The following is a 13,930-nucleotide window of genomic DNA, read 5'->3' on the forward strand; positions in this document are numbered from 1 at the left end:
CGTCGGATATGGATACCCGGGGCGGGTATTGGAGTACCCGAAAATATATCGGGGCGGGTTTTGGATAGACATTTTGATGATTTTCGGGTTTGGATACCTGATTTTTTCGGGTCGGGTATCCACGGATACCCATATTCCCACCCCTACTAGAGAAAAAGAACAAAGAAGACAAATAATTAAAGTAAAATGATTATTAATTTGAATTATAATTTTGAAAAGTCAAAAATACAAATTAATACGCATACGCCGTAGTACCTAAACCTTTTATTCCCCATATATAAGTAATCTTTCTCATCTCTTTCCCCTCCCTTCGCTCGCCTACGCTTCTGGTTTATTTGAAGCGTAGATCTCTCACTTTCTCTCTCTAACCCACGTTCACCTATTTGTGAACAACTGAGAGGGAAGAGATACATAGATATATATATATAGAGAGAGAGCGAGGGAGTCGCGTGTGGAGCAGAAGAGCTGTTCTGTTTCGTTATTCTGAAAATATTCGCGCGGTAACCTTCTCTATCCTTGACCTAATTTTAGCTGCTTAATATGGATTATTTCAGCTGCGAATTTGCGTTTACTTAATAGATCTAGGTGCGGTGGTTGGGAATTTCGTGTTATTTTGCTCGTATTGTCCTAGTAATTTGATTAGGGTTTCCTATCATAATTTTGTGGCTGAATTATGCTTTACTAAAATACTCCATATATTTAGAAATTGTTTCATGTTTTAGTATAAGTTTGAGACATTTGCCCTAGTTTCAGTTTCCAAATCATGTATGGCTTGAGATACTTCTCTCCAGTATTAGGCATAGTATGGACTTTTATCTTGGTTGTCACTTGCAATTTTATTCAGCTAACGCAGTTGCAGTTCTGGTTTGATATTGGTTACTGACTAAAAGCTAACGGGAGTCTGGTGAACTTGTTTTCCTTTGCATTTCTGATTTCTCTTGCTCCTCTTTGCTATCTTTGTTCCAGATACTCAATAGGGAAGCTTTGATATGGCAGCAGCTGCAGCTGGTATCAGTTATGCACCTGAGGACCCTGCGCTCCCAAAACCATGGAAGGGTTTGGTTGATGATAAGACTGGATATGTTTACTATTGGAATCCAGAGACCAATATAACCCAATACGAGAAACCTGTTGTCCCCGGTCACACAAGCTATACGCCAGCTCATAAATCTTTGAGCTCATCGGTTCAAAAGTCCCCCCAGGGACGATATACTGCGAATGATAATGATGACAGATACTCCAAAGCTAGCAATGGAACAACAAAGCCTTCTGTACCTGTAGCTTATCAGGTGACCCAAGTGGTGCTTTTATAGAGTATATATTAAGCTTCTTAATTCATATGGATGTATTTACTGCGACCTCAAGTGGTCCTTCTCTGGGTTTATTGGATTTGGCATCTTAGCTATGTCCATGATAAGTAAACCAAGTCACTAGATGTACTCACTTGGTTTTTTTCACTACTTTGTACTAGGATGTCAGAAACAGATCAGATTATTCACAGATTGATGTAGAGGTAAAACCCTCTGTTGGATATGGACCTCTTGCTTCCAATGGTGCAGAAAGCATGGTGTCTGCTGAAGCCTACCGACGTCGCCATGAAATTTCTGTGACCGTGAGTATCTATTTAACTTGTGCAGTCGATTCCTATTTCTTTGTCCGCATCAGTTATTTTGTCCAAATTCTATATAAAAATAGCACCAATATGTAGTTAACTCCTTGTCTGTCTGCTAAAGTTAAACATTCAATTTTGTAGAAAACTAAAGTGGATAGAATATGATGAGTCATGGTAAACTTGTTTTAAACTTTTTTTCAGTGTGCTTAAACTTTTTTTAGTGTGCTCAATGACCATTGTTGTGCTCCATCTTCTTCCAGTCTTCTGTGCTGTTAAAATGAGAATGAGTCATTGAGTTGGGTTCCTTTAACCAATAAAATTACTCTACTCTAGTCTTAATATTTTTAAATATTGTTCAAAATTTGTTGCCTCTGTTGTGGCATGTTTCGATTACTTGTTTTTTTACATATTTGTTTTCCTTTATGTTCTTTTATGTGTATCTGATCTTTTAGTTTCTATATTAATCCATTGTAAATTTTAACTGGATTCTTCTCTAAATTTGGATAGGGTGACAATGTTCCTCCACCATTCACCTCATTTGAAGCCACTGGATTTGCTTCAGAGATTCTTAGGGAGGTATGAGATTAAATTTATATGTTGAATCTGACAGTGTTAAAGATATTTTCTAGTAAAAATTTTGCGTGAATTAACTTTCTGCAACATTGAAGTACTACTGGAGGCTCATTTTGGAGATTAAGAACCTTTCCCGGTTGTACTTTTGTCTCAGGTGCGATATTTGCTCCAGGAGGAGCCAAATGTCGTACGCTGTGCCTCCCTGGGCTTGCATGTATTTGGAGCACCCTTATTGATGGACCAATCTATGTGAGGGGCTTTCCGAATCATCCAAGCTTGGCTGGGACTTCTATGGGCAGCCATTCTGTCTGCCCCTTGGTCCGAATAGAAGAAGAGGTGTCCTCCTAATTGCTTGCTTCTGCAAGCAGTGCCCGACTCTTGGGAGGATGATGCTTCTTATTTTCTTCACCACTTGCTTAGTACAAAAGAAGCCCCGTCTGAAATTTTGAAGCATCACATAAGCTTAAGAGGCTGTGGTTGTTTTCTTTCTATTACAGGTGCAACATGCTGGTTTTTCTGCTCCTACTCCAATTCAGGCACAGTCTTGGCCCATTGCTATAAAAGGTCGTGATATAGTAGCGATTGCCAAGACAGGCTCTGGGAAAACCTTGGGCTATCTGATTCCTGGATTTATTCATCTGAAACAAAGGCGTAATAACCCAAGATTAGGTCCGACGGTTTTGGTGTTGTCTCCAACAAGGGAGTTGGCTACTCAGATACAAGATGAAGCTGTTAAGTTTGGAAGGTCATCCAATATATCGTGCACGGTATAGTTTTAGCAATGCCTTTCTTATAGCAATCTTCATGTTCCATAAGAAGTTTCTTATCACCCTCTTTTCTGGTTAACCTTGAGAGAGATGATTGACTTAAATGGTGTTTGTGAATTGCTTTTCCTTTCCTGAAAGCCAATTTGATTATTCTTTTGATATTTGATGTTGGTTCTAAATTGCTGCCCTTCAACAATCAAAGGTTTTGAGTCTTTTGACTTTATATCTCTTTTAGCTTCTTTCTGAATTCAATTTTGATCTGTCTCTTGAAGTGTTTATATGGAGGTGCACCCAAGGGCCCGCAATTGAGAGACATAGACAGAGGTGTTGATGTGGTCGTGGCAACTCCTGGTCGATTGAATGACATTCTGGAGATGAGGAGGATAAGCCTCCAGCAGGTCTCATATTTGGTGTTGGATGAAGCAGACAGGATGCTGGACATGGGTTTTGAACCTCAGATTAGAAAGATTGTGAAGGAGGTCCCTGTTCGTAGACAAACCCTGATGTACACAGCAACGTGGCCTAAGGAGGTTCGCAGAATTGCTTCTGATTTGCTAGTTAGTCCTGTACAGGTTAACATTGGAAATGTTGATGAGCTCGTTGCTAACAAGGCAATTACTCAGGTACATAAAAGAATCATCACCTGGTTTTCTTCAATACCATTTCATATGAAAACAGGAAATACATACCAATACTTGTTTTGACATCTATCAATTAATGTAGAGTTTCATCCTTTTTCACAGCATGTTGAAGTTCTGTCTCCAATGGACAAACGCAGGCGCCTGGAACAGATATTGAGATCTCAAGAACCTGGTTCAAAGATAATAATTTTCTGCTCTACAAAGAAAATGTGTGACCAGCTAGCAGGTACTCTGACCCGGCAATTCGGAGCCGCTGCTATTCATGGAGATAAATCTCAGGGCGAGAGGGATTATGTGCTGAATCAGTTTCGCACTGGAAGATCCCCTGTGCTTGTGGCCACTGACGTTGCTGCCCGTGGTCTGGACATTAAGGATATAAGGTTGGCATCTGAAATTGATTTTAGATTTTATAAAACAGGCACGATTCTCCTCTGCTTTGGGTTAGGCATACCTTAAGATGCTTACCAAATTCTATTTTTAGGAGTTTCTTTGTGCAGTCCGGACATTATCCTCTTTCTATCACTCTTGTTGATCAATTAATCTTATGATATGATGACTAGAATATGGCCATGTCATCATTAGCTGCAGCAGCTTTGATTTTCTACACTCCACACTCTGTGGTGTATAACCGTTCTAGCATCTATGCTATTGCTCTATATATTATGGGAACAATGCAACGATTTCTTTTGCAATAATTGACAATTTAGTTTTACATTATCTGTTAGCTATTGTGATTTGTCTCATATGTTTGTGTTGTCTCTCTCAGGGTGGTTTTGAACTATGACTTCCCTACAGGAGTTGAGGACTATGTTCACAGAATCGGCAGAACTGGCCGGGCTGGTGCCACTGGTGTGGCATACACTTTCTTCTGTGAGCAGGATGCGAAACATGCTTCAGAGCTTATCAAACTCTTGGAAGGTGCTAGTCAGCGTGTGCCCAGCGAACTCCGTGACATGGCCTCACGTGGTGGTGGAATGGGGAGAACAAGACGTCAGTGGGGCTCAGGCCCTGGTGGGCGTGATGGAGGTCGTGGCGGTGGTCGTTTCGGTTCTTCTCAAAGTGGACGGGATGGGGGAAGAGGTGGTTGGGGAATGCCATCATCCCAGGATAGGGCCGGTGGCCGTGATAGGTGAATGATCTTTCCTTCCCTATTATTATGCAGCGATGCATGGGTCTTTATTTCTCTAGTCTAAGATGGTCCGTTTATACTTGCAGACATGTCAATGGATTCTCTAACGGATACGATACAAATGGCACTGGAAGCTTCCATCAGAGGAGCTTCCATGAGAACACGGTCACTGCTCCAAAGAGTAGAGGCAGAAGTCGTAGCAGAAGCCCCAGAAGGATTTCAGGATGGGGGGAAAAGCCTCGAAGCCGCAGTCGTAGCATGGAGAGATTTCCATCCAAGAGCAGTCGGCCCTCTTCTTATGGTAACAAGGATTACAAGTAATTATAAGAAAACCTTAAAATCTCCAAATTCGAGGATCAGTTTGCTATATAGTGTTTGTAGGTGGTGTGGCGATGGAGAGTGATCTAATCTGATTTATTAGTAATTAATGCAATACACTTTCTCCCTTTGAAATGTCCAGTAAAGAGAACGTTTAGGGTTGGCCAATTTTGCCACAATTTGTGTTGTGTACTGATAATATTAATATTTTTAGACTGCAATTCTATTCCAATATATTCTTATCCGACAGCTCTCGTTTAGTTGTAAAAGTAACATATTTCTTAGAAGTCTTTTGTTATTCTGCTTACAAATTACATTTATCTAAATGAAAATGGCAGCTCTTATTATTAAAGTATAGTAAAAAAATGGTCATTCTTCTTAATAAATTAGATAGGCTTGATGACATTTCGTATCTACAAAAATAATGAGTTGAATCTTAGTTTGGTGTTCGGTTGAATCTGGCCTTGGTCCAACCACGGATCACGGTGAGCTCGTGCTCGTTGGTGTGCGGTTCATATATTAATTGCGGAGAATAAATCATTATAATTACTAATTGGAGGTCTAGGTGGTAATTAATGGCTAACTAATTAATTATTATAAATTAAGATTAAATTTTAACTATTAGATTAAATTTTAGCTATTAAATTTTAGCTAATAATGACAAAGTGGATAACATTTTAAATTAAAAAAATTATTAAATAAAATTCTTATATATGCTAGTTAAAGCTAATCATTTTTTTTCTCCTCAAAAACATAAAATTTTAAATTTACTAAACTCTCTCAATTTTAAATAATTTTTTTTAAAAAAAATATACCAAAAGGTAATTTCATAGGGTATCTAATGAGATCTTATTTGCATACGTTCCAACGATGATCAGATGATGAAATTTAATAAGTTTAACAATGATGAAATTTAATTAGTTTAACAGTGTAATTTTTACTGGAGTTTGTACCGTTGAGAACTTGAGAACTTGTAACTATGTTTATTTATGATACTTTCGATCTATACAAAACACAGTAATTAATTTCACGCGTACCATTTGGTAAAATAGTTTATAGCACAAACGGTATAGGATAGTTAAAACCAAAATAAATGAAATACAATAAATTTCCAATATCTATCAGCAGCAAGATTATATAACTTTATAAATCAGAACACAGCGCCCAAAATTTAACATAACCCTAACATAAGCATTATTCAGCACTGAGCAGAGAACCTCATCCTGATCAAAAACTGCAAAATGTCTACTAAAAGAAGTAGCAAAGAAGAGTACATAATCTGATAAAAATGATCACAGACAAATCTAAGAGACGACGTGCTCAGCAGATCAAATTTCCTCACATAAACTTCAATTTGTGCAGCAGATCAAGAACACAAAAGGCAGTTCTAATCGTTGTTTTCTTCAGGATTTGGCTTGATCCCGCTGCAGCAGAAGAAGTGCGGTAGCTTGACACGGCCGCACACCCTGCAAAGATTTTAACATTCAATCACTACGAAGAAGCAATACAGAGGATAATCGAATCTCCAGATAAATGTTATTGGTCTGACAATTTAGTCATTCTCTAAAAAACAATGGGAAACCCATTGCCACTATTCTTAATTGAGCTTAGCGGAAGTTCAGTTCCACAAGAAGAAACTTGTACAAAAGTAGAGAGAGACACACTGATGGAAAGAACCAACTTACTTGCACTTGATTATTACTGGGACAGGTTTCAAAGCCTTTGGTCCATTTCTAATACCTCTCCTGTGTGGAGAAACCTGGAGGAAGAATTTCATGTTCGATTACTTAGCATGCAAAGCAAATCATTGTTGAGGGTTGTAAATGACATAATATGCAATCATAGAGGCCAAAGGGGAAAAAGACTTTAAATTTACAATCTATGCTTTGAGGCACAAAGGTACCAAAGATGAAGCCGTGGGTTTGCATTCAGCCGGGAGGGCTAGCAAAAGAAAATGAGAGGAAACGGACCAAGAGATACGTATATAAATTAAGTACTCAATTCCCCACTACAAGACCAGAACCAGGGCATAAGAATGTGAACTGTAAACGGCTGCAACGATAGCCCCAAGACTCACGACATAAGGAGAGATTTAGGGAAAATACATAGTAGTACTAGTTTTTAATGTCACTCCCAATACAAACTTCCAATCAAATGCTTAACAACTCATTCTTCAAAAGTTCCATCAAACTTTTAGTACAATAGTTAAAGCCTGAAATTGATGAACATATAGAGAGTGTTTCAGGTTCACATTAGAGACATGTACAGCCAGAAATGAAATTTTTACATTGATGCTACAGCTGATGCCCAACAATCAGGATAAAATCACAACTCAATTGATAATGCACCTAAGAAAACTTTGCATTTTGCTGATCCAAATCCGACCATAAACAAGATTAGGAATGAAAACAAATGAAAGCTAGCAAAACTTAACACATTCATAACATTTTTCACCAAACAAGAACTGTCTTCACTCAAGCATATCACGAACAGATTGTAACATTGATTATGCAAATTTCAATAAATTCATTTCTCCGTAAGCAAGCATGTATCCTCTAAAGTAAAACTTTGTAGCTAATTTGAAATATAAAAAATTGAGCAATAAAAAGTAAAATTGACCTTCCTCTTTGGGACCGCCATCAGCTCCATAGCTCCGCCGGAAAAGGGCGAATCGATAAAATTATTTTCGCCATGATTTTCCGGTAAAACAAGCGGCGGCAATGTGATAGTGAAATGGTGGTTGATGGCAGTGGCCAACGGCGCAGGTTGAGCCAATGAGTGGGCCAGACGCCGGAAGCCGTATCTTAGCATCGAAATGGACGTATCAGCGTCTAGAAACTCACTCGGATCATCAGGGAGAAGTAGGTTTCAATCGAATTTTGTTGAACAAGTGGTGATTTTGTGAATGGAGAGGAGCCTGTCTAACCCTACAAACAAATATAGTATTGGGCCATATTTTAATTGGCTGATTGGGTTTAGTTATAAATGGGCCCAGATGTTTTTGGGATTTTTTATTTTGTATCAACTACTACTCCTCCGTTTCCCGTTCCATAGCTGGAAGCATTTTTTTTTTTTTGTTAGAGATTAAAAAAAAATTATGATAAATGAGTTAAGTAAATGAAGAATAAAGTATAAAATGAAAAAAGTAAAAGAGATGAAGAGAGAATAAAGAGAGAGTAAAGTACTCCCTCGGTTCCATTGAAGATGACCCACTTTCCTTTTTAGTTTGTCCCAATTAAGATGACTCGTTACTTAAAATGGAAACACATTTATCTCTATTTTATTCTTGAGTAACGGTCAAAATTGGTCCTGAACATATTGTCATTTTACCTTTTTGGTCCTAAACATTATCTTTTGGATTTTTTGGTCCTAAACTTATGAGAATTTGATCATTTTGGTCCTCTGTTATCTTTTCCGTTAAAAACTAACGGTCAACGGTTTTAAATCCGATTTTGACCAAATTTAAGTTTTAATTCTGTTTTTTAAATTTTTAATTAAAAACCCTAACTATTATTAAAAATACTCTTTTAAAAAGATTTATAATTAAGGATTTAAAAAGATTTAAAAGAATATTTTTAATAATAGTTAGGGTTTTTAATTAAGGATTTAAAAAACATAATTAAAACTTAAATTTGGTCAAAATTGGATTTAAATCCGTTGACCGTTAGTTTTTAACGGAAAAGTTAACAGAGGACCAAAATGATCAAATTCTCATATGTTCAGGACCAAAAAATCCAAAAGATAATGTTTAGGACCGAAAAGATAAAATGACCATATGTTCAGGACCAATTTTAACCTTTACTCTTTATTTTTGCTCTCTTACTTTACTCTCTTCTCTCAACACATAAAATAAATTTGCATAAAATCCCGGCCGCCCAAGAAAGGGGTCATCTTCTTTGGGACGGAGGGAGTAAGTGAGAATAAATGTGTTTGACTTTTACTAAAAATAAAAATGACTCCACTACTATGTAACGTACCAAAATGGCAAAATGATTTCACTACTATGGAACGGAAGGAGTATAATGTAAGACTTCCTAGTACAAATGTACAATCTTATACGGAGTACATATCTTTTATGAAACATAAAAATTACGGTTATCCAAATGAAAATGGCAGCTCTTATTATTAAAGTATGGTAAAAATTGGTAATTGTTCTTAATAATAGTAGATAGTCTTGATGACATTTCGTACCTACAAAAATAATGAGTTGAATCTGAGTTGGGTGTTCGTCGAGTCTGGCTGGGTACATTCTTTACGGAGTATTAATCATCATAATTACTAATTAGAGGTCTTTTCTTATCTTTACCTTCTGGGATGCCTACACACTTAATTTCTTTTTTGTTTAAGAAAATTCATTCAGTTTTTTCCCTTGTAATATATGGACTTAATCATAAAAGTGAAGACATATAGTATTAATTTGTGATATTAACCTATAACTCTTCTATTTGGACATAGTTTTTTTTATTGAATTAACCAAAAATATTAACCTACAAATCTTGAGAAATGTTTTAGTGGTTGCTAGACGGAAATTTGAAAGACGTGTTGCTACATACGAAGATCGCTTCATTCGTCAAGTTATCATGAATCACTGTAGAGTTGTAGCTGTTAACATAGTCTGACTTGAGAATATATAGGTAATATGCTAGAGTAATTCATTAGAGATGAGTGTAGATAAGACCGAATATTTGTAACTATTCGACAAATATTGACTTATTAGATGTTGAGATATTATTGTAATTATTGCCCGTACAAATGAAAGATAGAAAAATTATGACTCTTTTTAATCTTTCAATATAATTAACAATTTAGGGAATCATAAATCTCAGCACTAATGAGGCACGAAACAAATTGTAATTAGTCCACTTCCATCACAAAATTATATGGCGTTTTTTAACATGCAATTTTCAGCAATTTTATGTTATACTGTTAATGATGTTATTAAAACACACTTGAAACCACCATTGTCTACTAAAAATAGCCAAAAGCAAGAACAATTTCAACAGTTTTCCAATTAAAGAAAGATATATAATGTGATTAGATCAATACTAGGACAAAATTCCTAGGAGAAAAGGGTCAAAGAAGAAAGTTCAGATTTTAATTAGTGCCCATAGGTCAATTATTGCTATTATTAATGCCATCATTTGAAGAGTCAATAGCTCAATTTAAGAATTATTACTATTGTTAATGCTCATTTGAAGAGTCAGCTCAATTTAAGTTTTCCCAACTTAAATGGCGATTAATTATGTTAATTAGACATAAACATAATTTAACAACCCATCAATTACAAATTAGAGCTCAAAAAAATCACTCGCACACTAACAGACTCAAACTTCCAATCTATGGAAGAAAAAGCAAAATTAAAAAGTAAATACATATAATTCAATGAAATGTAATGCATTATTGTTTTTTTTATTTAAATTTATGAAATAGTCATAGAAAAATCATTCCATCCATCACATTAAAAATTTATACAATAACTTATGAAAGAAAGAAGCCTTTAATACCAGTCTCACAATTACTATCTCATTAGTATATCTATAGGGACAAAAGATATCATATATACATTAGTTAAATCATTTTGAAAAAACATGTAATGTATATAAAAAATATCAATATTCATCACATCTCACTATTATACAGTATCATATATAGAGTATTTAAATTTATATTCCTTTAGTAATATAATCGCCATTCCATCCACCATACTTGAACATATACAAAGAAAATATCTTTAATTACGATTTTTACTATTATCTCTACATTACTCATAAAATAACAGAATATAATATTGCCCGGTCACAGTCAAATCACTCCGAGCAAAATCCATAAAAAGACACCAAATATTATAGGAGTATTAATTATGCCATCTCCGATCCTTGAAAAATATTCAATTTTGCCATTTTTTTTAATTTTCACTTTTTATATAATCATTTTAATGCGTATTTTTTTTCACATATTCCATATTTTCAAATTTTCTCAATAGCTTGAATTTGTAAATATTTTAAGTGTAACAAAAAGTGTATACATTAAAATAAAGAAAAAAATTGCTCCAATAAATTTAATGGCATATCTAAATCGCATTTGAAAAAAAAAATCATTCGTGTATCAGATTTTTTAGGTGTAGGATTTTTTTAATTAAAGTTAAAGTACTAATTAACTATACAAAAATTAAAAAATGAAAATTTTGAGAAATAAAATGATTAACTTAAAAGTAGTAATATTGATAAATTTTTGTTTTGTATAAATTAATACTAATGTATATAGTTAGAAGGAATACATATTGAAGGAAAAAAAAATTTATTGTGTCCCTACTCCCTAACCATAAAAAATTGCAAGCTGAAAGGGCTATAAAAATAGCACAATTTTCATCTCTTAGAAATAGAAACTCATCGTTAATACCCTAATAAAGCCTCATCACACTCCACATTTCTCTCCAACCCTATTCTCACCTCTCTCTCTCTCTCTCTCTCACTCTCTTCATTTCTAATGGATTTCGACACCATTAATCGACAGAATTTTTCAATGTACTCAAAAACCTTCGAAGCCAATCCCTGCATTCCAAAAATGGAAGAGGGTTTCGCCGCTGCTGCTGCTGCTTCCTCCTCTTCGTCCTCGTCTTCCTCTAACAGATTCTTCACTAACAACACTCTCGATTACTTCCCATTCGAGGGATCTTTGAACTCGATTTGTTTCCCGTCTTTTCAAGATCCCTTCGATCCGTTTCAAGCTCATTCCTTCCTCAGATTCAACCAAGAATTCCCCACTCAGAATTCTTACATGCATAGCTGTCATTCTCTCCGATCTCTCGAGCCTTCCGAATCGATTCAGACAGCAGTAGATCCTCATCATCAGTTTCAGACAAGCCAGCATTTTAATGAATATAATTTGCAGGGAAGGAGTTTTGCAGAAGGAGAAGATGATGAAGGAGTTCATCTCAAAGGAGGTGTTAATGGTGGGAAAAATCAAAACAAAAGGAAAAGAGTTGTTGATAAAAAATCTGATATCATCAAAGGCCAATGGAATCCAGAAGAAGATGGGTAAATTATTTTTTTATTTTTTATTTTTTGGTATATTCTTGATTTTTCACTTGTGTGCTTATTTCATAAAATTATTATTTTTATAAATTTTTATGTTTATTTTTTGTAGGCTGCTGGTGGAATTAGTAGAGAAGTTTGGTGAGAGAAAATGGTCTTCAATTGCTCAATTGCTTCCGGGAAGAATTGGGAAGCAATGTAGGGAGAGATGGCTCAACCATTTGAAACCAAATATTAAGGTTTTTTTTCTTTGCTTCTATATTTGCATTATTTTCTTCCTTTTATGCTTTTTTATTCCTTTTTGTTTAGTATTTTGTTTTTATTATTTATTACATACAAGGATACTTAGGGATGAGGAGAGATAGAATTGCTTTACAAAATCTGTTCCCGAGGCATGCTTTAAAAAAATATTAAAATCGGAGTTGAAACTGACGTTTAAGGATATTTCAACGATTTCAAAAGCACATTTTTGCGGCTTACCATTTTACTTTTTATACACATATGACATATATATTTAATAAAATTTGCTATATATTATTAATAATAAATTATATTTATAGATTATTATTATTATTATTAATTTAATTAAAATTTTATATTTATAATGTATATAAAAATAAATTTATATTTTGATAGTTTAATATATTATATAGTATAAGTAAATGTGTGAAATATGCCAAACAAATTAATTAGTATTTTTATTTTAGATATTTACTAGAAGAGTTATAATTTGTCTATATGATAATTTTTGCATTTCAATTTCAAGATATCTCTTAACGCGTAATAACTATTAGGAAACACATGCATTGCATGTATACCGTGCATAAAAAAATCATACCATATATACTTCTATACTTGCCAACATTTTAAGCTTAAAAATCTCATAATTTAAGAATTTTCTTCTTTGGTAACATAGTATAAAATGGCAATATAGTAACTAAGTCCCTGATTTCATTTTTGCCAACTTTGCATGGATGTCTCGATTCATCTCTTTTTTTTCTAAAACCTTTTTCCTATTTCTCCATTTCAATTTCAAATTTTATTTCTCAACCGCACGATACACGCACATAACAACACACAAAAATGCACAATATTTGCACACTTAAATAATTCACTATATGCATATATAATTAAATCATAAACCACAACTTATATCAAATATTAAAGCTATAGGAAGACATAAAACACCCTTCTCTCTCTTTCAAATGTTTGACAAGATACGTATATGTTGCAGAAAGACCGGTGGTCAGAGGAAGAAGACCAGATTCTGATCTCTGCCCATCGGAAGCTAGGCAATCGATGGGCAGAGATTGCACGGAGCTTGCCCGGGAGGAGTGAGAATACGATAAAGAATCATTGGAATGCAACGAAGAGGAGGCAGCTTTCCTCAACAGCCAATTCCAAGAATGCCTCCACTCCTCTCCAAAACTACATAAGGAGCCTCATCAACGAGGCCAAGGCACCCTCTCCGGCTCCCTCCTCGGCCCCCACAGTCGATGAAGAGACCTTCTCTTTGCACACGCAGTTTGATATCCAGAAGGAGATGGACTTCATGGAGATGCTCTCTTGTGGCTATATTTGAGGCTTTCATTTTCCTTTTTTTTAATTTGGTTTCTTCAATGAAGAAGTTGTGACTTATGGATTGATTGGTTTAGAGTCTGTCTATATTTTGCTCGAATGGTATAGTGTGGCTTCATTCATCATTTTACCGTATGATAAATTGTTGGACACTATTTGTATTTTATATACATATTGTGATTGTAAACACTAATGCTTTTGAGCTCATGGTTTGAATCCATACAATATAATTTGTGTGGGATTGCTTGTGTGCGTATATATGTGTAATAACTAGTAGT

The 13,930-nt window shown here is 35.0% G+C and overlaps 3 protein-coding genes across 3 annotated transcripts; 2 read left to right on the forward strand and 1 right to left on the reverse strand.

Annotated features, from left to right (window-relative positions):
- The first annotated feature begins 300 nt into the window (after nt 1–300).
- LOC125205115 (ATP-dependent RNA helicase-like protein DB10) lies at nt 301–5,284 on the forward strand. The gene is made up of 9 exons (XM_048103932.1): nt 301–500; nt 967–1,289; nt 1,472–1,612; nt 2,120–2,188; nt 2,683–2,952; nt 3,225–3,575; nt 3,696–3,973; nt 4,360–4,722; nt 4,809–5,284. The coding sequence occupies exons 2-9, from the start codon at nt 990–992 to the stop codon at nt 5,041–5,043; spliced, it is 2,007 nt and encodes a 668-aa protein (XP_047959889.1). The 5' UTR covers nt 301–500; nt 967–989; the 3' UTR covers nt 5,044–5,284.
- Nucleotides 5,285–6,159: 875 nt separating this feature from the next.
- On the reverse strand, nt 6,160–7,956 carry LOC125204177. Its single transcript, XM_048102749.1, has 3 exons — nt 7,660–7,956; nt 6,726–6,799; nt 6,160–6,506 (listed from the first exon to the last, which is right to left on the reverse strand). The coding sequence occupies exons 1-3, from the start codon at nt 7,849–7,851 to the stop codon at nt 6,428–6,430; spliced, it is 345 nt and encodes a 114-aa protein (XP_047958706.1). The 5' UTR covers nt 7,852–7,956; the 3' UTR covers nt 6,160–6,427.
- Nucleotides 7,957–11,526: 3,570 nt separating this feature from the next.
- On the forward strand, nt 11,527–13,656 carry LOC125203654 (transcription factor MYB105-like). Its single transcript, XM_048102050.1, has 3 exons — nt 11,527–12,077; nt 12,187–12,313; nt 13,309–13,656. Exons 1-3 carry the CDS (start codon nt 11,527–11,529, stop codon nt 13,654–13,656), a joined length of 1,026 nt encoding a protein of 341 aa, XP_047958007.1.
- The last annotated feature ends 274 nt before the right edge of the window (nt 13,657–13,930 follow it).

This window comes from Salvia hispanica, chromosome 2 (assembly GCF_023119035.1).
Source record: "Salvia hispanica cultivar TCC Black 2014 chromosome 2, UniMelb_Shisp_WGS_1.0, whole genome shotgun sequence".
In the NCBI taxonomy this organism is placed as follows: domain Eukaryota; kingdom Viridiplantae; phylum Streptophyta; class Magnoliopsida; order Lamiales; family Lamiaceae; genus Salvia; species Salvia hispanica.

Coding starts and splice junctions, on each gene's coding strand:
- LOC125203654 (XM_048102050.1), top strand. CDS start 11,527: ATGGATTTCGACACCATTAATCGACAGAATTTTTCAATGTACTCAAAA. Junction 12,078..12,186: donor TGGAATCCAGAAGAAGATGG/GTAAATTATTTT, acceptor TATTTTTTGTAG/GCTGCTGGTGGAATTAGTAG. Junction 12,314..13,308: donor ATTTGAAACCAAATATTAAG/GTTTTTTTTCTT, acceptor TATATGTTGCAG/AAAGACCGGTGGTCAGAGGA.
- LOC125205115 (XM_048103932.1), top strand. CDS start 990: ATGGCAGCAGCTGCAGCTGGTATCAGTTATGCACCTGAGGACCCTGCG. Junction 1,290..1,471: donor CTGTACCTGTAGCTTATCAG/GTGACCCAAGTG, acceptor ACTTTGTACTAG/GATGTCAGAAACAGATCAGA. Junction 2,189..2,682: donor CTTCAGAGATTCTTAGGGAG/GTATGAGATTAA, acceptor TTTCTATTACAG/GTGCAACATGCTGGTTTTTC.
- LOC125204177 (XM_048102749.1), bottom strand. CDS start 7,851: ATGCTAAGATACGGCTTCCGGCGTCTGGCCCACTCATTGGCTCAACCT. Junction 6,800..7,659: donor TGGCGGTCCCAAAGAGGAAG/GTCAATTTTACT, acceptor TTCTTCCTCCAG/GTTTCTCCACACAGGAGAGG. Junction 6,507..6,725: donor CCAGTAATAATCAAGTGCAA/GTAAGTTGGTTC, acceptor AAATCTTTGCAG/GGTGTGCGGCCGTGTCAAGC.